Below are 23,384 nucleotides of genomic sequence, written 5' to 3'. Positions count from 1 at the left end.
CACCCAGGCGCCCCTTATCTGTTTCTAAATAACATGCCTAAATTGCATTTTAATTCAGCCCATTCATACCTGTGATGGCTATACTCTTAGGGTGGTTTGTGACTCTCACCTCCTGGGATTTGTATCTAGGTAATAAAGATACAAATACATAACTCAAATTAGTAACCTAACTCAAAGAGAAGTCTTGCCTTGGCCATTGGCTTCTGGCAGGTAATCAGTCACTAAGCCCTTGGAACATGCCAGAAACTCTTAACAAAGTGATTTATGGTGGGGTTTTGGGTCTTGACCTCCAGAGTGGTTGGACTTTGAGGTTAGACACGTAGGCAGTCAAACACTTGAGCTCCAATAAAAATCTGGACACTGGGGCTCAGATGAGCTTCCCTAGTTGGCAATATTTCTTGTGTATTGTTATATGCTGACGCCAAGAGAATAATGCATCTGTGACTCTATAGGGAAGGGAGAACAGAAGCTCTGTTTTCTTTTTTTTTTTTTTTTAAGATTTTATTTATTTATTTGACAGATAGATAACAAGTAGGCAGAGAAGCAGGCTGGGTTGCGGGGGGGAAGCAGGCTCCCCACCTAGCAGAGAGCCTAATGTGGGGCCCGATCCCAGGACTCTGGGATCATGACCTGAGCTGAAGCCAGAGGCTTTAACCCACAGGTGCCCCCAGAAGCTCTGTTTTCTATCCTCCAGGGCTCTGCTCTATGTGTTCTTCCCTTGGCTAATTTTAGCCTGTATCTTCACCCTGTAATATATTGTAACCAGTAACCAGGACTATAACTGTTTCAGTGAGTTCTGAGTCCTTCCAGCCAATTATCAAACCTGAGTGCTTGTGGGGGGGACTCCTGAAACTGCAGTTGGTGTCAGAAGTGAGGCGGTTCCTGTGGGGGCGGTTTCCCCTTCAACTGTGTAGTTGGCTGAACTGGCACAACACTCCTGAGCGAGTGCCCTCCCCCAGAATATGTATGGGAACCTTGACTTGTTTCCAACCAATCAAATATGGTAAAGGGGATGGAAGGTACACATGTGCATGCAATTATGTTACATAAGACCATAGCACAGCCTCTTGTGCAGGAGTCTCTCCCTCCCTTGAGCTCTGAAGTGACCTGCCATGTTGTGTGGGCTGCCAGTGCTGGGGGAATGACATGGCAAGGAACCCAAGGCAGTTCCTAGCAGCTAAGGGTAACCTATGGCTGCTGTCCGTAAGAAACTGAAGTCCTCAGCCTTTCAAACCTGTGGACCTAAACACCGCCAACAAAGTACCTTTCTCGGTCAAGCCTCAGATGAGACTGCAGCCCCAGCTGACACTTTGATAGTAGCCTTGTGAGACCCTGCACAGAGCCATGCCCAGGGTCTTGACCCACACACACAGAAAATAAATGTGTGCTGTTTGAAGCCACTAGGTTTTTGGTAACTTGTTAGGCAACAATAGGGAACTATAGAATCCAACCCCTCAATCCCACTGTCACCATACAAGCTCTCAGCCTGTTCCCTTATCCTCCCCAAATAACTCATCATAATTTTGATAAGACCGAGTCAATGGTTATATTACTTCAACTTCATATATAAATACAGCTGAGCAATATTCTCAAATCAGAACTTTTCTTGCACGAATTTGTTTTTCCCCTGGAATTAAAAGAAGTTTGGAATTTTTTTGGTCTGTTTTTTCTTTTTTTTGTCTACTTTTCTATTATTCAGCATCCACTGTCCCCCAAACTCTCTTCCAAATATCTAACTTTTCTCTTAGTATGTTCAAGTAGGTTGTTAGACATGTATAAAGTGCACAAACTGTAAAGGAGAAGACTGATAAATTCAACTACATTAAAATTTTTAAAACTTGTTTACTAAAAGACACCAAAAATGGTAAAGACACACCACACAAGTTATTCATTATGTAGACAAGCAACGAAGCATAAATATCCAAAGTATATGAAGAACTTCTACAAAACCATGAGAAAACAATACAATTGTCAATAAGAAAATGTACAAAATACTCAAGTAGGAAAAGGTTAATGAACAGTCTCTACATTGAATGCTGCCTGAGCAGAGGAGAAAGGGTGATTCCATCCATTCCTTTCAGTATGGATTCCATCCATACCTTTTCAGAAATACGTATAAAAGTGTTGCAAAAGGGGTGCCTGGGTGGCTCAGTTGGTTAAGCGTCTGCCCCCAGGGTCCTGGGATCTAGCCCCACATCAGGTTCCCCACTCAGAGAGGAGCCTGCTTTTCCCTCTCCATCTACCTGATGCTACCCCTACTTGTATTCCCTCTCTCTGTGTGTGAAATAAATAAATAAAATCTCTTTAAAAAGTGTTACTAAAAATAAAAATAATAAAGGAAAATAAATTATATGTTTCATATTTGGCCATATGCGTTAATCTATATTTTGCTATGACTTTATGGATTTCCTGAGACATGTAAAGACAATATAGAACTTATCTTTTTATTTCCTTCTTGCCTATTCTGGCATAGGACAGGACACTGCTTCCAAATATATTTGAACCTTGAACAAAGCCTACCAGTTTTGTGGAGGCAATGATCATTTCTCATATTGTCTCTTGCAAACCTCCTCACGCATTTGTGCTAGGTGAGAAGTAGTGTTCAGTGAGTGTTTGATGACTTTAACTCAGGTGATATGTATTTCTAATTTTATTTGTAAGTAATCTCCATACCCAACATGGGGCTCAAACTTAGAGCCCTGAGATCAAGAGTCACATACTCCACCGACTGAGCCAGCCAGGCACCCCATGTCCTTCTTTTCATTCCAAACTGGTGAAGCTTTTAGATCTTAAAGACTCCTTTTGCTTCTTATTCTTTGACTAATCTCTTTCCTAGGACGATCAATCCTTTAATACTGATTCAGGTTTCTTTAGACAGTTGAGAGCTAAATCATTATTTACATTCCTTTTAGTCGATCACTGATGCGACAAATCTCAAACATTCCAGTTATTATAAAGTCACTCTAATTCTTGATTCTTTTCAAAAATATAATTTCAAAACTCATAAAAAACTGGAAATCCATTTTTTCTTTCATATTCAATTTGCTGTGATAGAAATTCTTTACTTATTTTGTCAATTTGGTCCCGAGAGAAAAGATTGAATCCAGGAATAAAATAATGCTTCAGTTGTTCCATCTTGAGGCACTCAAGAAAGTATGTCACACACTTATCAAAGCAGAGCTCTAGGTCTCTGGTGTCCCACTGGCTGTCTTGTGGGTCCCGGGTACAGACATGAAAGAAGGCAGTTTTCACATGGTAGGAGCAGAATTTTTCCAGTTCCTTTCGGTGTCTAAACTTCACTTTCAATTGTTCTAAGAGGTACTTCATTAGTTTTAAGCAATCTTTCCTATTGAATAAAAAAGAAAACCACTTATTTTTATTTATTTACAACCTGCTTCATTCCACAAAAAGCTTTAGGCATCTTACAGGAAAAACATATGAAGATATAATAAACAATACAGATATTATGTATAAAAATACAAAAAACAATAAAGACATAAATATAATTATAGGGTCATTCTAAACCTTGGTTATGTTTCAAAATATATGCTATGAAGTTTCAAAAACATTTTATTCTCCCCTCTTCCTTATTTTTAGCTTGAATATTCTATCAGGATGAATTTATGTATGAAACTGACAGATATTCATGTTATTCATTCAGTTATTTAGCACCTAGAAACATCTTGTTTTAACTTTTACAAAGTGATTTTGTCTTACTAGGCTGCAAATATTTAATTATTTATCCAGTTATTTCGTAGTTGATAAGATGCAATTTTACAAAACTATTTAGTCTTATCAGACATACAGTTTTCTTAATGCCTGTTTCAAAGCCCACAGACGAAGCCTTAAAGAATCTGGGTGGCTAAGTCGGTTAAGCGTCTGCTTTGGGCTTAGGTCATGATCCCAGGGTTTTGGGATCAAGCCCCACATCGGGCTCCGTGCTCAGCAGAAAGCCTGCTTCTCCTTCTCCCTTTGCCTGCCACTCCTCCTGCTTGTGCTCTCTGTCAAATAAATAAATACAATCTTTTTTTTTTTTTTTAAAAAGAACATCAGGGCACCTGGGTAGCTCAGTTGCTTGAGCGACTGCCTTCAGCTCAGATCATGATCCCAGAGTCTCAGGACTGAGTCACATATCTGGCTCCTTGCTCAGCAGTGAGTGTAATTCTCCCTCTGACCTTCCCCCTCTCATGCTCACTCTCTCTCATTCTCTCCCTCTCAAATAGATAAATAAAATCTTTAAAAAAAAAAAAAAAAAAGAACCTCTCATGCCTGCCCGTTGGGCATTCTTGTTCTGACCTTTTAACTTCTGTGAACCTTCTACTGGACAACTTTAGAAACTCAAATGATTTCTTTTCAATCTCAATTCTTTATGGTGTGTGTGCTAACAAGGAAAACAATTACCCACTCTTAGTGTTGTTTCATTAGCTAGTCAGTCCCTGGCCTTCAACACAAACCATCCAGAAGAAGGCACCAGTATCAATATCCAATAAGAATGATCTTTTGGCCTCCTCCGACTCTGACATTAATACTCATTACCTTGAAGCCACCAGAATACTAAGACACATCCAATTGTTGTGGCTAGCTGTGGTGAGTGATCATATCCTCTCACTTGGTCATACTTTATACAACTATCTGATCTAGCTTCAGGAATATGCTCTCTGGCCTTGCCTTCTAACAACACTATTTCCTTGGGCCCTTGGATTTGGCTTCCCTGGTTTCATGCTCATCTCCTAGATAATACTCCAGGATCAATCCAGCCACACACTGCCCCTAGGACTCAACTCAGCAATGATCATCTTTAAGTTAGAGCTATGAAATCAGTAAAGAATTAGATGTTCAGGGGTGCCTGGGTGGCTTAGTCGGTTAAGTGTCTGCCTTCAGGGGCGCCTGGGTGGCTCAGAGGGTTAAAGCCTCTGCCTTCGGCTCGGGTCATGATCCCAGGGTCCTGGGATCGAGCCCCACATCGGGCTCTTTCCTTGGTGGGGAGCCTGCTTCCTCCTCTCTCTCTCTGCCTGCCTCTCTGCCTACTTGTGATCTCTTTCTGCCCAGTGAATAAATAAAATCTTAAAAAAAAAAAGTGTCTGCCTTCAGCTCAGGTCCTGTGATCGAGCCCTGTGTCAGGTACCCGGCTCAGTGAGGAGTCTGCTTCTCCCTCTCCTTCTGCTCCTCCCCCTTCTCGTGCTCTCCCTCTCAAATAAATAAATAAAATCTTTACTGTTTTATTTTTTAAAGATTTTATTTATGTATTTGACAGAAAGAGACACAGCAAGAGAGGGAACCAAGCAGGTGGAGTGGAAGAGGGAGAAGGAGGCTTCCCGCTGAGCAGGGAGCCTGATGTGGGGCTCCATCAGCTGAAGGCAGATGCTTAACGACTGAGCCACCCAAGTGCCCCTAAATAAAATCTTTTAAAAAAAAATGAAATTTTCCATAGATAATCTATAACAAAACAAGGAAGTTACCTGCAACATTTTATTCCATCAGTTTCACAGCATGTTTTAGAATGTCCATGACTTTTCAAGATGTCCTTTTCAATGTGAGAGAAGGAGAGCCGCCATGTTTCTTCTTAATTTCCAAAAGAAAAATAGAAAAGCACTTTACCAAAAACATTCATATATAAATATAACACAATGCTGAAGTGATTTCCTTCATTAAAATATCACTCTGGAAGATTTCTAGGAGGAGACAGACCATAAGAAGCGAATAGAAAAATAATGTAATTACATATTAAAACAAGTGATTTGAGGGCGCCTGGGTAGCTGTTCTGTATGATTAGATATTTTTGTGATTTGTCCCGCATAACTGACCACCTGGATATGCATATACACAGGCAGGCTAAGGAATGTTGTTTGTGAGACTCGTGCTGTGTGAATAACCTTGGGAGTCTGATTGTTTAAACTGTATTATCTGGCCTCCAGGTCAGAACCGGCCCTTCTGTTCTGGATGCCAGGAGCTACAAATCGTATCTCACATCCCCTCCTGCTCCAGGCTCGGCTGGCCCCCCAGAATGGAATCCAGGAAGGAAGGCAGATACACAGCCCAGGTTCCTTGAAAATATAGAAACATGATAACGTGGAAATGCACCTTGCTCCAAACTGCATGTAGGCGAACAAATGTTTCATTTCAAACCCTGTGATTTGCCCTATAATAATGGCCCTTATGGGGATGGTCAGTTGGAAGTCTCACCCGAGAGGAGGACCCTGCACCCAGGCCTCTCTATGGGGACCCCAGCCTGGCTGTTTCCATTGGGTTCCCCGGCTGATGAGGCTGGATGTTCAAAGTACTCGATCTGATGTAACTCTGCCTTATTTTCACTTATTGCCTACTATAAGCTTCATCTCTGTGTAGATTCCTTTCCTCTCCTGTTTCTGTTGTTTTCTGTAATAGATAGGTTTCTATTAGCTTTTTATAATAATAATAATAATAATAATAAAGTTTTCTTTCCTTTTTGGAACCAAAACACAGCAGTTGTGGATCTTTTGTGCAGAGCAGTGGCTCAGTAGTTAATGTGTCTGACTCATGATTTCAGCTCCGGTCATGATCTCCTGGGATGTGGGATTGAGGCTCATATGGGCTCTGCACTCAGCGGGGAGTCTGCTTGAGACTGTCCTTCTGCCTCTCCCCCAACTCTCTCTCTCTAAAATAAATAAATTAGTATTTAAAAAAATAAAATGAAACAAGTGATTTGAAGCAATGAGCTGAGATAGGAAAAATGGTGGGGAGCAGCACGGAGCTTAATATAATTAGCCATAACAAGATATAGTACTTTTATACATCGTTAAGTTCAGTTTTTTTAATATTCTGTTTCAATAATCATTTAAATCAATTGATTCACATTTTTTGTTCATTTTTTATACCATACTTGCAAGTTTTTGTATTCATGTAAAATGAACAAGGGAATGTTGCCTTTTTTCTATTCTTTGGGAGACTTTATATAAGAATAGAATGATTTCCAACCCTTCTCCCCAGGTTTTACCATGGCTAACTCTTTTACATCCTGACTATTCTATTATTTGTTGGTTTTACACCAGAAATATATGATTGGTTTATAACTTTAAAATCAATCAATTTACTCTGTCTCATTAACAGAACAGAGGAAAAACATGATCAGGAGCACCTGGGTGGTTCAGTTGTTAAGCGTCTTCCTTCAGCTCAGGTCATGATCCCAGGGTCCTGGGATCGAGCCCCACATCGGGCTCCCTGCTCAGGGGAATCTGCTTCTCCCTCTCCCATTCCCCCTGCTGTGCTCTCTCTCTCTCTCTCTCTCTCTCTCTCTCTGTCAAATAAATAAATAAAATCTTTAAAAAAATATATGATCACTTCACCTGAAGTAGGAAATGCAGCTAATAAAACAACATTCATTCATAATTTAAATCAAAAACATCTCTTAGGGGTGCCTGAGCGGCTCAGTGGGTTAAAGCCTCTGCCTTCGGCTCAGGTCATGGTCCCGGGGTCCTGGGATCGAGCCCCGTATCGCATTGGGCTCTCTGCTCGGTGGGGAGCCTGCTTCCTCCTCTCTCTCTGCCTGCCTCTCTGCCTACTTGTGACCTCTGTCTTTCTCTCTCTCTCTGCCAAATAAATAAATAAAATAAAATCTTTTTAAAAACTTTATTCATTTGAGAGAGAGAAAAAACGTGAGTGCAGTGATGGGGGCGGGGGGAAAGAGGGAGAGAGAGAATCCTCAAGCGGATTCCCCACTGAACTTGACACAGTAGCCCAATCCCAGGATCCCGAGATCATGACGTGAGCTGAAGCCAAGAGTCAGCCACTTAACCGACTGAGCCACCCAGGCATGTCCCTACCCCCAGAAACTTTCAAGTAGCTTTGATTAAACCAGTATAGAGATGAGCAAACAGATTTAGAGAGACTTGGTTAACTAACCCCAGATCACACATCTAGTAGGAGAAGAAGCCTCAGGATTCAGACCCAAGGCAGTCTGACTCCAAGGCCAGTACTGCCCTTCTCTACTGAAAATAAACAAGCAAAACTAACACTCCAATGTGAGTTAGAAAACACTTTAAATCTGAGTATTTGACATTACTGCTACAACTATGCCTTTTTCAATTCCATTTCTCACCAAACTCCCATCTTACAGTCTGTTTAGCCTAATGGCTCTTGATAGGTCGACAGCACTAATTACTGTCCTAGGATATAACATTAATAACCCTTGGGTGCCTGGCTAGCTCCACGGTTAGAGCATGTGACTCTGGATCTTCGGATAGTGAGTTCGAGCCCCAGATTGGGCATAGAGCTTACTTTATTTATTTTTTTTAAAGATTTTATTTATGTATTTGAGAGAGAGAATATGATCGGGGGAAAGGGGAGAAGCAAAGACAATCAGACTTCCCACTGAGTGGGGAGACCTATGTGGGGATCATGACCAGAGCTGAAGGCAGACACTCAACTGACTGAGCCTCCCAGGTACCCCCATAGAGCTTACTTAAAAAAAAAGAAAAAGAAAAAGAAAGAAAAAAATGACAGACCCCTCTTTTTGTCTTTAAGTTAACCTTCACATTCAAGATACCTTGAAAACCATTTCCTTCCTTCGCATGCTTGGGTACCAGGTAAAACGGCTGTCGCCTTAAATTGGTTTTAACTTTTGTTCCAAGCCACTGACTAATGGGCAGTCCTTCCTGGGTGCTAGCAGGCCAGCTGCTTTTTGACTCCAAAGCCAGGATTATATCCACAGATATTTCTTTGGGTTTTCTAATAAGAAGTGTTACAGCAGGGCTCCCCCTCTTCTTCTTCTCCATAATGACATCAATACCTGTTTAAAAGTATAAAAGGGGAAGACAGCAATTATCAATACGATTTTCTGCAAAAATAATATATCCGTCATTGGAGATCTATAAAGTGCTGAGTGTAAGGTGAAAATGAATTCTAAAGTAGAAACTGACCCCACAAAGCAAAGTGTTTTTCCCCATTTAGCGATATTTATCCATACCTACCATAGAGAAGCATTGTCAAAATTCTGTCTGGAATAAATGATGAGGAGCCCCTGAAGATGTTGGGTTTTGGAGTACTATGATAAAATTTTCACTTAAATGTATGGGGGGCAGTATGGAGGGAAGCCTGGAGAAAAGAGCAGATGAGTGGCAGGGAGGAGACGGGCCATCGCAAAGACCACAGCAACTATCCAACACAGAGCGTGTGTATCTGTGACACCACAGAGGCAGGGGGCACGAAGACAAGGGAGCAATGCGTGTTCACTGCAGCATCATTCACAACAGCTAAGACATGGAACAACCTAAGTGTCAATGGATGGAAGAACGGATACAGGAATTGTGGTACGTACACACAATGGACAGCATTCGGCCTTAACGAAGAGGATCCTGCCATTGGTGATGACAGGGTGATCTGGAGGCCATTACACTAAGTGAAACAAGCTAGATGCAGAAAGGCAGATACTGCATGACCTCACTTTTATGTGGAATCTAAAAAAGCAGAATACATAGAAGCAGAGGGTAGGATGGTAGTTACCGGGGGTGGGGAGGTGGGGAAAATGGGGAGATATTAGTTACAGTTATGTAGGATGAGTAAGCATGATGACTGTCATTGATACTACTACACTAAATACTGGAAATGAGCTCAGAGGGTAGATTTTTAGGTCCTCTCACTTTAAATACAGCTGACCACTGAACAACATGGGTTTGAAATACATAGTTTGGCTTAAATGAGTGTTTTTCTGGTAAATACAGTACAATCCTGTAAATGTATTTTCTCTTCCCTATGATTTTCTCTTTTTGAGTTTTTAAATTCCAGTTAGTTAACATACAATATGATATTAGTTTCGGGTATACAACATAGTGATTCAACACTTCCATACATCACCCAGTGCTCATCATGACAAGTGCACTCCTTAATCCCATCACCTATTTATTTACTTATTTATTTATTTGACAGAGATCGCAAGTAAGCAGAGAGGCAGGCAGAGAGAGAGGAGGGGAAGCAGTCTCCCTGCTGAGCAGAGAGACCGATGAGGGCCTCCATCCCAGGACCCTGGGATCATGACCTGAGCCGAAGGCAGAGGCTTTAACACACTGAGCCACACAGGCACCCCATCCATCCCCTCCCCCCTCTCTTCTGGTAACCATCAGTTTGTTCTCTGTAGCTAAGGGTCTGTTTCTTTTTGTTCCTTTGCTTCTTGCTTTGTTCCTTAAATTCCATGCATGAGTGTGATCAGATGATATTTGTCTTTCTCTGACCTACTTATTTCACTTGCATCATACTTTCCAGCTCAATCCATATGATTGCAAATGGCAAGATGTCATTCTTTTTTCACGGCTAAATAATATTTCATTGTAGATATACATATACCACATCTTTATCCATTCATCAAGCAATAGACACTTGGGCAGCTTCCGTATCTTGGCTATCGTAAATAATACTTCTGTAAATACAGGGGTGCATGTATCCCTTTGAATTAGTGTTCTTGTATTCTTTGGGTAAATACCCAGTACTGTGATTGCTGGATTATAGGGTAGTTATATTTTTAACTTTTTGATGAACCTCCATACTGTTTTCCAGAGTGGCTGCCCCAGTTTGCATTCCCATCAATAAAGCACTAAAGTTCCTTTATCTACACATCCTTGCCAACACTTGTTGTTTCTTGTGTTTTTTATTTTGGCCATTCTGACAGGTGTGAGGTAATATCCTATTGTAGTTTTGATTTGCATTTCTCTGATGTCGTCATGATAAACACCTTTTCATGTATCTCTTGGCCATCTGCATGTCTTCTTTGGAGAAATGTCTGTTCATGTCTTAGTCGGATTATTTGTCTTTTTTGGTGTTGACTTTAATAAGTACTTTGTATATTTTGGATACTAACCTTTATTGGATATATCATTTTCGAATCTCTTCTCCCATTCTGTAGGTTGCCTTTTATTTTATTTTAATTAATTTAAAGATTTTGTTTATTTATTTGACACAGAGAGAGAAAAAAGCACAAGCAGGGAGAATGGAAGAGGGAAAAGAAGGCTCTGCGGTGAGCAGGGAGCCCAATGCAGGACTCTATCTCAGGACCCCAAGATCATGACCTGAGAAGAAGACAGTCGCTTAACCAACTGAGCCACCCAGATGCCCCCGTAGGTTGCCTTTTAGTTCTGTTGATTGTATCTTTTGCTGTGCAGAGACTTTTTATTTTGACGTAGACATTCCTTATGATTTTCTTAACATTTTTTCTCTAATTTACTTTATTATAAGGATATAATATATACTACATATAACATACAAAATACATGTTAATCAGCTGTTTATGTTATTAAAAGGGCTTCCACTCAACAGGAGGCTCTTGGTGGTTAAGTTCTGTTAAGTTATACACAGATTTTTGACTATGCAGGGAGTTTGGTGGCCCTAACTGTCCTGTTGTCCAAGGATCAACAGTACAGTTTTTGTTTTTTAAAAAAAAGACAGAAGTGGGGACACCTGGGTGGCTCAGTTGGTTAAGCCGCTGCCTTCGGCTCAGGTCATGATCCCAGGGTTCTGGGATCGAGTCCTGCATAGGGTTCCTTGCTCGGCAGGGAGCCTACTTCTCTCTCTGCCTCTGCCTGCCACTCTGCCTGCTTGTGCACTCTCTCTCTCTCTCTCTCTGACAAATAAATAAATAAATAAAATCTTTTAAAAAAAAGACACAAGTAGCAGAAATGAGAGCAATTAAAAAGGTTTAAATCAGGGCGTCTGAGTGGCTTAGTCGTTAAGCGTCTGCCTTAGGCTCAGGTCCTGATCTCAGCGTCCTGGGATTGAGCCCCACATCAGGCTCTCCGCTCGGCGGGAGGCCTGTTTCTCCCTCTCTCTCTGCTTGTGTTCCCTCTCTTGCTGCGTCTCTCTCTGTCAAGTAAATAAATAAAATCTTTAAAAATAAATAAATAAAAATAAAGGGGTTTAAATAAACAAAACTGGTAGATGGACTGAATCAGTAAGTTAAGAAAGAAGGTAGAAGTCTAGAATGTAATCCCAGGATTTTGGCCTGGAAAATGATTGACGTTGATTTGATTCTTCAATATGGAACAATCAAAAGGAAGAAATATGGGGCTGAGTTGCACTTGGTTTTTGACACACTGAGCTATAGGTGTGTGGAAAACCCCCAAGTAAAGATGGCCATATGACAGGTGGCTGTGGTGGTCAGAAATTCAGGAAAACCTCTAGATGAGAGATACTGGCTTTGGGATTGGGAGGTGTACAAGCAGTAGTTAAAGACTACTCTTAGACAAGACTTCTGGAAGGGACCACAGTGAGAGAGAAGCTAGAGAAACAAGGAGAAAACTCTAGAGAAGGCCTTCAATTTTCTTATTACTAAATCTGCAAAATCCACTTCTTACCCATGATATCCTTCTACCCTCCTATTCCTACTAAGAAGTGTCCATCTACCTTTCAAAGGCCACCCTTGCACAAAGGCCACCCCTTCCATCCTAAGCACCTTGTTTCTTCAATTGTTCCCTCTCTCCTCATCAGGGGCTGCCCCCTCCCTACCGGATCATTCCTATCTATATACAAAGGGTTCCAGTATTTCTCATTCTCAAATATCCCTCTCTCTTGACCCCACCCTGACTCTTCCCCACACTTAAACCCACCTTTCTGTGCCCTTTACAGCGGAGACTTTGTAAGGATATGCCTACACATGCTGTCCGTACAGGACTCCACTGGAACTGTTAAGTCAAAGGCACCAACAAACCCCACAAAACTACAGACCAAATCCTATAGTTTCTGGAAGTCAGTAGCAAGCTACACCCTGACCCCTCATTCTGCAAAATCACATAGTCTCCTTAGGCTCCTTCTCTTCTTCCCAACCTCTAACGGGATCCTCCTCCTCTTACCACTCTACTTAACACTGTAACTCCCCCTCCCCCACCCTACCCCCAACACTCCTGGTCCCTCTCACTTTGCTATACTTTTTCATCATAAAACTTACTATTTTCTAGTATATAAGATAATTATGGTTTCCATTCATTATTAATTGTATGTCTGCTCTTACCTAACCATGAGGTACAGAAGGGTAAGGGTCTTCATCTCTTTGTTCATTACTGTATCCCAAACACCTAGACCATCTGGCACATTAGAGGATCGGTGGATACTGATTCATGAATAAACGAATCAACGCTCTCTGCCTACATGGTCTCATCTATGGCCAATGCCATTTATATGTTCACATACAGCCCAAACATATCCTCTGCACTTCAAACCCATATCCAATTACATACATGACATTCTCACTTCAGTGTATCACAGGAATCTCCAACTTAATATATCCAAAGCCAAACTCCTTTAGTTCATACCTCAAGATACGTTCCTCTTCAGTCCTTCCCATCTTAGAAAATGGTACAATCAATCCACACAGGTGCTCAGTCAGAAACCTGGAGGTCTTCTTTAATTCAATCCTTTCTCTCAACCCCTACACTTACTCCAGAAGTAAGCACTACTACAATTTTGGATGTGTCTGCTTCTCTCCATCCCATCCTCCATGTAAGCCACCACTGTCTTTCATCTGAATTACTTCAATATTTTCCTTTTTCTTTCCTTTTCCTTATTTGTCTTTTTAGAATATCTTCTCCAGAGAAGCAAGAGTAAACTTTTAAAAATACAAAGCCAGGGGCACCTGGGTGGCTCAGTGGGTTAAAGCTCTGCCTTTGGCTCAGGCCATGATCCCAGAGTCCTGGGGTCAAGTCCCACATTGGGCCCTCTGCTCAGTGGGGAGCCTGCTTCCCCCCTCTCTCTGCCTGCCTCTCTGCCTACTTGTGATCTCTGTCTGTCAAATAAATAAATAAAATCTTTAAAAAAAATACAAAGCCAATCATTATTCCTTCATTAAAACCTGAATGAACATGAAATCATCTGAATTCATTTCCAGGATCTACAAGTCCTTGGACAATCTAGCCCCTGGCCACCTCTTCAACTTCATTTCGTGTCACTCTTCCCCTTGTCCACACAGGCCTCTTTTTGTTCCTTGAGCTTGCTGTTTTCTGCCTTGGGGTCTTCCTCCACCCCAATTGCCACTATTTCCCCTAGTTCATTCCCTTCAGAGCACTCGGTGCAATTTGTGCTTACAAGCTTCAAGAGGTGAACCCGGAGATTTTATGCAACCACATGTATCCAGAGGCATGAGGCAGCTTTCCAGTGAATAGTCAGTGGAGACCAAAATAGAACTAATCAACGTTTAGAAAGAATGCCAAGAAAATGTAGTAAACTAAAATCAAGAGCAAAGAGTTGTTTCTAGGAGGTACTGATCAACAGTCTGCTGCAGAGAGGTCAAGAAAGATCAGGAGAGGATGCTCTTGTAGTTCATGAGTGTGATGACTCGGTGCTCACGCTGTTGTGTGATATATGCCTCCCTCAAACCCTGTAATGACCGGGGCACTTTAACTGCTTGATGTGGAAAAAAAAAAAAAAAAAAAGGCAGTAGAGGAGTTTACATTGGCAATTAGTAGGTATGATTAAAACTTCAAGAATCAGGGCACCTGGGTGGCTCAGTTGGTTGGGCGGCTGCCTTCGGCTCAGGTTATGATCCTGGAGACTCAGGATCGGGTCCCACATCGGGTCCCCTGCTCAGTGGGGAGTCTACTTCTCCCTCTGATCCTCCCCCTTCTCATGCTCTTTCTCCCATTCTGTCTCTTTCAAATAAATAAAATCTTAAAAAAAAAAAGAAGAAGAACTTCAAGAATCAAAAGTCAAAAATCTTACCTTGAATGTTTTTAATTTCTTCCTTAATGATCTTCCTAAACTTGAACAGCATCTTAGAAGCTGATAATATTTCATCTTCTACAAACTGAATCAGAGGATTTCCTTTAGGATTTCTTTTGAACTTTACGAAGTAATAAGCACCACTGTTGCAATATTCTTCTAGCTGAATTCTGGGGACCTCCAGTTTGAACATTATATCAAATTCATTAGGAGCAGAAATCTAAGAAATAGTAAAAATAACACTGAAATGTTGTTTTGTGAATATTTTCCAAGCCACTGCAATTTTTTTCTTGAAATGTCCACTTAACACACTACTTTGAAAAGCAAGATACCCTCTGGAAGTGGGATAAGTGAAACTAGGAGAGTATTATTGTTTTGGTTTGTAGGTTCCATACCTTTTTTTAACCAAGAGTATGCATTATTTTTATAATTTAGAATAAATTTAAATTATATCATGCAAGCTTTTAAAATCCATACCAGCTTTTTCTGAATTAAAAACTTAAAATGAAAAACCTATAAGGTGCTATCTTTTATGTCACAAGATACACGCTTCAGCCACACTCCTGTCACAATGGTCTAAAAAAATGTGTGTAGCCCTGTGCTGGCTAGTTCAGCAAAGGCCATCTTGTTAGAGCTGTTGGTCACCCAAGTAACTGCGAGTGCCAAGTCATGCACTACATTAATGTCTTTGAACCACAGCATTTTAGGAGCTTCAAAGAATCATTTTCATCCTCACAATAATAATCTATGAATCAGCAATTATGTCAAATGATTATTTTTCCTGTAGTAAAAATACCACAAATCTCTCATTAGTCAGGAGCACAGCTATTGGACTGTACTGCTCAACAGGGTACCTAGTAGCCATATATGTCTACTGACCATATGAAATAGGGCTAGTCCAGATTGAGATGTACTGTGTTGTATATTCAATCGTGTCCTCCCCAAACTCATATATTGAAGTCCTAACCCCAAAAGTGACTGTACTTCGAGACAGAGTTTTTAGACGGTTAAATGAGATCATGAGGGTACCCTGCTAATCTGATAACACTGGTAGGAGGAGAAGGAGGTGGTGAAAGAGGAAGAGGAGAGGATGAGAGATCCCTTTCTCTCTGCCCACATGCACTGAGGAGTAAAGTGAGGATACAGGGAGCAGGTGGCTGTCTACAAGCAACGAAGAGAGTCCTCACCTAAACCTAACCATGCTTGCACTATGATCTTTGACTTCCAGCCTCCACAACTCTCAGAAAATAATCTTATGTTGTTTAAGCCACCCGGTTTATAGTGTTTTTGTAATGGCAGCCTGAGCTGACTAGAGTGTACTATGAGAGTCAAACACTTGGGAGTGACGTCAGTGAGAATGAAGTAAGAGCCTGCGAAAATCCACTCTTCCATAAAAGCAACAAGAACACGGGCCAGATTAGTCAGTTCAACTTTTTCAGATCTGTATATTAACCAGGAGTTTGCAACAATCCAAGGAGGATTTGTTCCAGAAAAATGGCTGAATCTCAATAGGAACTGGGAGTTCTGTAGGCGCTGCCCTATTCTCACCCCCAAAGCACAGAAGGTTCTCATTCCCATTCCCTCTCAGAAACCTCCACCGAGAGTCCCTACTGTTCTAACACCATAAATTCGGCCACCTGTTTGGAAGCACCATATAAACAGAATCATATAAAATGTACTCTATTACAACTGACTCCTTTTAACATTACATTTATGTTACATGTGTTGGTATTTGTTCTTTTTCATCTTATGCAGTATACTACTGGATTAGTGGAATATATCAAAATACATTTGCTTATTCTGTCTTTGAGTATTTGGATTATTTCCAGTTTTTAACTATTACAAAGCTGTTCTGAGCACTCTTACATATGCGTTTTGGTGGACATGAGCACTCATTTCCACTGTGTATATATCTAGGAGTAGAACTGCTGGACCATAGGATAAGCGTATCTTTAGCCTTAGACCAAAGTGTCAATTTTCCAAAGAGGTTATACCAACCTATCTTCTCTTCATCAAGGCAAAGCAGTTTCAGTTGCTCCACATCTTCTAAGATGGAACAGTCAAGCCTTTTAAAATTTTAGCCATTCTAGTGGATAGATGTGTAACACAATTTCATCATGATTTTAATTTACATTTTCTGGCTGGTTAATGATGTTGAACACGTTTATTGTTATTTGGATTATATACTAAAGCATCTATTCAAGTGCTTTTGCCCAATTTTAAATTGGTTTGTCTTTTTCTTATTGATTTGTACTAGTCCTTTGTCAAATATACATATTGAGAGTAACTTCTTTGAGTTTGTGGCTTGCATTTTCATTCTCTCAATGGTGAGAAGTTCAATTCTAATGAAGTCCATTTTATCTATTTTTATGGTTAGCAATTTTAGTGTCCTATTTAAGAAATATTTGTACATTCCATTGTTATGATGATTTTCTTCTATGCTTTCTTCTAGAAGCTTTGTTGTTTCCTCCTTTATCTTTAGGTTTATTTTATATCTTGAATTAACTTTTGTATATGATGTGTGGGGTTGGTGGCTGTCATGGATATCCAATTGACCCAGTATCAACTATTGAAAAAACCATCCTTTCTCCCATTGAACTACACTATTGCATATATTTTGTACTGAACTGAATTATATATGCAGGTCTGTCTCTGGACTTTCTACTCAATTAGCCTATTTGTCTATCATTGCACCAATAATATCTGCTTAATTAGGGTATTTTTATAGTAAGTCTTGCTCTTTCATAGGGTAAATCCTCTAACATTTTCTCCTTTAGATGTGCCTGGATTGGGGTACCTGGGTGGCTTGGTTGGTTGGACGTCTGCCTTCGGCTCGGGTCATGATCTCGGGGTCCTGGGATCAAGTCCCATGTGGGGCTCCCTGCTCTGGGACAGCCTGCTTCTCCCTCTCCCTCTGCCCTTCCTCACCCCCATGTTCTCTCTCTCTCTATCTGCTTTGTCTCTCTCAAAAAAATAAATAAAATCTTTAAAAAAAAAGAAAAAAGAATTGCCTGGGTTATTCTAGGTCCTTTGCATTTCTTTTATTTTCATTTCATTTTTTTTAAGTAGTCTTCATGCCCAGCGTGGAGCCCAACATGGTGTTTAAACTCAAGACCCTGAGATCAAGACCAGAGCTGAGTCAGGAATCAGATGCTTAACTGTCTGAGCCACCCAGGCACACCCCCACCTTTGCATTTTCATATAAGTCTTATAATAAGCTTGTCAATTTAATCAAAAAAATTGATAGGGCTTTGACTAAATTGCACTGAATCTATATAGATCAATTTGAGGAAAACAGAACATGATATAGATTTCCATTTATTTAGTCTGTTTTCAAATTTACTCAGCAATATTTTAAAATTTTTATCATCTTTAGCAAGATTTATTCCTAAATATTTGATGATCTTAATGCTATCGTAAATGGCATTTTTACATTTCATTTACACTCTTTCTGTTGTTAATATATTGAGGTTTTTGATTTTTGTTTACTGACTTTGTATCCAGCAATCCTGCTAAATTCACTGATAACAGTTGAACAACACAGATTTGAATTGGGCAGGTCCATTTATACATGGTGGTTGTTTTTTTTTTTAAACAGTACAGTATTATAAATGTATTGTGTCTTCCTTATGATTTTCTTAGTAACATTTCTCTTCTCTTCTTACTTTATTGTAAAATACAATATAAAATACATATAATGAACAAAGTATGTGTTACTGTTCATCAAAAAGTCAAAACTAGGCTCTTAGTAGTTAAGGTTTTGGGGAGTCAAAAGTTATATGCAGCTGCACCTGGGTGGCTCAGTTGGTTAAGCATCTGCCTTTGGCTGGGGTCATGATCTCAGGGTCCTGGGATTGAGCCCCACATGGGGCTCCCTGCTCAGCATGGAACCTGCTTCTTCCCCTCCCTCTACCTACTGATTTCCCTGCTTGTGTGTGCCCTCTCTTTCTGACAAATAAATTTTTAAAAAATTTAAAAAATAAACAAAAAATTTTTAAGTTATATGCAGATTTTTGACTACATGGATGGGGAAGGGTTGATGCCCTTAGTCCCTGTGTTGTTCAAAGGCCAACTGTATTTCTAATAGTTTGTACAAAAATTCAATCAAGTCATCTGCATAAATAAGTTGTATTATTCTTTTTCTGATCTTACGTATTTTGCTTCTTTTTCCTGCCTTGTTTACATGGGCTCTACGTATTCCTTTACCTTCTCCTTTTTTGTTCAACATTATGACAAGATTCATTCACATTGTTGCATGTGGCTGTAGTTATTCTCTTTACTGGTTAATGTACTACTGGCTAGAACCACTACAATTACTTGATTTCTATATAGCCTTACACTCAGCCCAAACTTATGATTGGTAAATTGCAAAAAGAAAAAGAGAACATTATGGAGTGGCAATTACCCAGAGAATTTCTATATAAATTTTCCAAATTTTCACCTAAAACTTGACAATATTACAATAAAATACATGAATAAAAATGTGTCAATATGGAACCAAGTAAATAAGTTACTGAGAGGTGTGTCTATTTTTTATCAGTTACAAAGAGTTTGGAATCTAGCTTTGAAATCCAAGTGGATGCATAACAGAAGAAAATACACCAAAAAGATAACAGTGAATAAAATGAACAGGAATAATATTGCTCTTCTTTATGCTTTTCCTAACTTTCCAGGGACATCAACATGGAAAAGGGGTGACTATGGGAAAGGCTGAGAAAAGTGGTAGTGGGCAGGAAGCTGTGGGAGCCTGCCAGAGAATTAACTGCTGGAGCCAGGCAATGAATCAACTCTGATGAAAATGTATCAGTTTTTGGGGCACCTGGGTGGCTCAGTGGGTTAAAGCCTCTGCCTTCAGCTCAGGTCATGATCCCAGGATCCTGGGATCGAACCCCACATGGGGCTTTCTGCTCAACAGAGAGCCTGCTTCAGAGAACCTGCATCCTCCTCTCTCTCTCTGCCTGCCTCTCTGCCTACTTGTGATCTCTGTCTGTTAAATAAATAAGTAAAATCTTTAAAAGAAAGAAAGAAAATGTATCAGTTTTAAAAATCAATACATGTTTTAGGAAAACAAATTTCATTCAATTTCTTCCACCAGTGTATGATTTTAAAAAGGAGAGGCACCTGGCTGGCTCTGTCAAGAGCACATGACTCTTCATCTCAGGTTGTAATTCTCAGGTTGTAATTCAAGCCACACTTTGGCTGTGGAGATTACTTTTAGAAATTGAATTTTTAAAAAAATAAAAATAAAAAGGAGACAGGTTCTTGGGCAGCTGGCCTGGCTCAGTCGGTAGAGTATGTCCCACTCTTTATTTCAGGGTCCTGAGTTCAAGACCCACTTTGGATATGGAGCTTACGTTAAAGAAAAAAAAAAAAAGGAGACTAGTTCTGACTGGAAACTTCTTTAAACATCTTATTGTTCCTTCCATATGACTGAACTGAATGATATTTATGTAATAAGAATCACACTTAAGCCAAACAATCTAGTGAAAATTTTGCTCATTTGGCTACCAAAACGCTTTAGATGGAATTATATAGTCTTCAGTGCTAAAAGAGTTTTAAGATTCAAAGACTGATACATACACTGTCTTTCTGGCAGTAAACAAATATCACTGGGTCCACACCAATGAAATGGGCAGCTGTTTAGGCTACAATTTATGTAAAACATTCTGTGGCAATGGAGTTTACAATCCAGGTGGCAAGCCAAATTAAAATATATGAAAGGTTTAAATTCCACTGAAATCTACCAGGTTAAATGTTTATCGTGGGAATGAAGTCTGAATCTGCTACCCTGAGAAGACAGAGGTCTTGAGAGAAACCACCCATCCTTTCTTCTAGAGCACGTTCATTCATTCGTTTGCATACTTGCTATTTGTTAAGGCTTAGAAACACAAAGATGCAAAACATTTGGCCTGCTATCAGGAGTTTATAATTCTAAAAACCTAAATCTAGAGTTTAACAATCATTTACTTCTGAAGGAGAGAAGTTAATTGAATAAAGCCAATAGGTAACTATAAAATAAATTACGTCACCTAAATGCTATCAGCCTCTATTTCCTTCATGCTATACCCAAGATTTTAACAGATCTCCTGCAGGTGCACAGCCCGGCCCTGAAAAAACGGACTAGGTGAGGGGCGCCTAGGTGGCTCAGTGGGTTAAGCCTCTGCCTTCGGCTCAGGTCATGATCTCAGGGTCCTGGGATCGAGCCCCGCATCGGGCTCTCTGCTCAACAGTGAGCCTGCTTCCCCCTCTCTCTGCCTGCCTCTCTGTCTACTTGTGATCTCTCTCCCTCTGTCAAATAAATAAATAACATAAAAAAAAAAAAAAAAAAAAAACGGACTAGGTGAGAACACAACTAAAGAAACTGCCACTAGGGGCGCCCGGGGGGCTCAGATGGTTAAACGTCTGTCTTCACCTCAGATCGAGATCTCAGAGCCCTGGGATCCAGCGAGCTCCCTGTTCCGAGGGAATTCTGCTTCTCCCTCCTCCCACTCCCTCACCCCTGGTTGTGCGTGCTCATTTTCCCTCTCTCTCTCGCTCACACACACAAATAAAATCTTAACAAAACAAACAAACAACAAACAAACAAACAACAACAACAACAAAACAACCATCCCTGGTCAGGAAAGATTCTCTAGTCAGAAACCTGCTCCTAAATCTTCAACGCCTACTGGCATGAAGACGTTAATAACTCAGCCACACACAAACAAAGGGAGCCGTGGAATACATACCCTGAAACAATCACGCTGCATGTGTATTTAGGAGGTACACTTTTTAGGGTCTGTAGGAGATCTTTTTCTTAAAAAAATTTTTTTTTTAATCACTCACTGTGAGGTTCCCATGACATTGGCATAAGAAAACTGGGGAGAGGGGAAGTCCGCAGCGGCTGCGGGACTGACTGAAGATATTCTTCCTATAGTTTTTCCCATAGGAAAAATGCTCCTAGATATACAAATTTTGTGTAATTTTTCGCACTCCTAATTATCCAAATCGGAATTTGACTAGGGCACACCAAGTAGGGCCCTGTTACAGAAACGCCATACAATCTGCTTGCATGAATGAATCTATACATTAGAATTTCCCAACAGTAATGTCTTGACAGTAGTTGGCACCAATGTTGGTTAGCTGTACGTTCGCTGGATGTACAGATGGGTAAACGAACAGCTGTTCTTCTCTTTGGTTGGAACTGGGTCACAGGCCACAAAAGAACAAGAGTCTGAGTTACTTTCGAAGGGAAGTGAGGGACCTCGCGACCCGCCGGTGTTGGGACTATCGAGCAAGCTGGGGACGGGGGCGAGGGAGTCTGGGCAGCTCACCTTCACGCGCTCATAGTAGCTTCCGGTGCACAGCCGCGAGACACCCTGGAACTCAGACTCGCAGGTCTGCAATCTCCGCAGCAGGTGGTCCACAACCCGGTTCACAATCTCAGCCGCCACTGAGATTTCCTGGCGCCTCAGCTTCAACTTTTCCAGCACCGTTCGGGGCTTCCAGGCGCCGGGTGCCGCCCCCTTCTGCCTGAGTCTCGAGGCGGGAACCAGCGGGCGGAGGCCGAGGCGGAGGTCGAGGCCGAGGTCGAGGCCGGAGACCTCCGTGGGCTCTGGGAAGGTTCTCTGCTCCCGAGGGGCGCGCGCGCCCCTCTCGTGGCGAGATCCAGTCCTGGGAAGGGGCGGCCCCGGGAACGCAGGAGGCGCCAGCTTCCCTGCCGGGACCGCCAGCCCCTCCACCGCGTCCTCAGCGCCCAGAGGCGCCTTTTTGGCACAGGCATTCCGCGCGCGCACCGGTGGTCTCTCGGGAGAGCCCGGGACACGCTTCGTCCTCCCGGATCCAGGGGCCCCGACCCGGCCGCACATCTGTGCTTTGGGCCGGGCTGCCCCAAGCGCGGCGGGAGGTTCGCTGGGCTCCGTCCGGGTACCCTTCACTCCTTGCGCCTTGGGCGCGGCGGCTCCGGCCTTCGAAGCTGTCCGCGTGGCCTTTCCGCGCCGGGGGTCCATGGCTGACGCTCTCTGTTCCCCGAAAGAAGGGAGACTTGGCCTCGGGAAAGGTCACAGGAGGAGGAGCCGGCAGTCGCAGCGGGAAATGAAACTTAAATAACTGGCGGGAACGCAGGCACCGCGGCCTGAGAGCAGGCGCCCAAACTGAACGCTGGGAGGTCACGGGGACCCGGGCCAGGCCACCAAGGGGGCGGGCCGCCGACGGTGCCGGGAGAGATGCTAAGTTTCTCACCCTCCGTTGCTCGCGAGTCGCCGGGTCGGGGAGCACACTGAACGCAACCAGAGGGCCTCAGAAAACACCCTCAAGGTGCTTTGAAAGCTTGACAGATTTGCTGGCATTAGGCCTAAAAGAATTTGGGGAAACTAGAGAGCTTCTCCCACATTGAAGTCAACGGAGAAACTTTTTCTTTTTTTAAGATTTTATTTATTTATTTATTAGAGAGAGAGAGAGAGAGAGAGAAGGAGCAGGGGGAGGGGCAGAGGGAGAGGGAGAAGCAGACTCCCTGCTGAGCAGGGACACCCCAACCCTCACCCCCACCCCCACACCCAAACCTCCGCCATGCAGGCTCAACCCCAGGACCCCGAGATCATTACCTGAGCCAAAGGCAAATGTTTAACTGGCTGAGCCACACAGGCACCCTGATAGAGAAACTTTTTCAGTGTGAGTTTAAGTAAGGGTACTTTTTAAATTAATGAAATAGAAAATGTCCAACTTTTACAAAATGG

The 23,384-nt window shown here is 41.7% G+C and overlaps 1 protein-coding gene and 1 non-coding gene across 2 annotated transcripts; one reads left to right on the top strand and one right to left on the bottom strand.

Moving 5' to 3' along the window:
• Positions 1-2,309: 2,309 nt before the first annotated feature.
• CGAS (cyclic GMP-AMP synthase) lies at positions 2,310-22,707 on the bottom strand. Its single transcript, XM_032864362.1, has 5 exons — positions 21,984-22,707; positions 14,671-14,890; positions 8,522-8,764; positions 5,460-5,562; positions 2,310-3,346 (listed from the first exon to the last, which is right to left on the bottom strand). The coding sequence occupies exons 1-5, from the start codon at positions 22,656-22,658 to the stop codon at positions 2,995-2,997; spliced, it is 1,593 nt and encodes a 530-aa protein (XP_032720253.1). The 5' UTR covers positions 22,659-22,707; the 3' UTR covers positions 2,310-2,994.
• LOC116871808 lies at positions 14,259-14,362 on the top strand. Its single transcript, XR_004383517.1, has one exon. It is a non-coding gene; the product is annotated as a small nucleolar RNA U13 (small nucleolar RNA).
• Positions 22,708-23,384: the final 677 nt, after the last annotated feature.

The sequence above is a fragment of the Lontra canadensis genome, unplaced genomic scaffold (genome assembly GCF_010015895.1).
Source record: "Lontra canadensis isolate GAN:19392208 unplaced genomic scaffold, GSC_riverotter_1.0 scaffold27, whole genome shotgun sequence".
Classification (NCBI taxonomy): Eukaryota; Metazoa; Chordata; class Mammalia; order Carnivora; family Mustelidae; genus Lontra; species Lontra canadensis.
The sequence above is the reverse complement of the archived record's forward strand: the minus strand, read 5'-3'. Positions and strand labels throughout refer to the sequence as shown.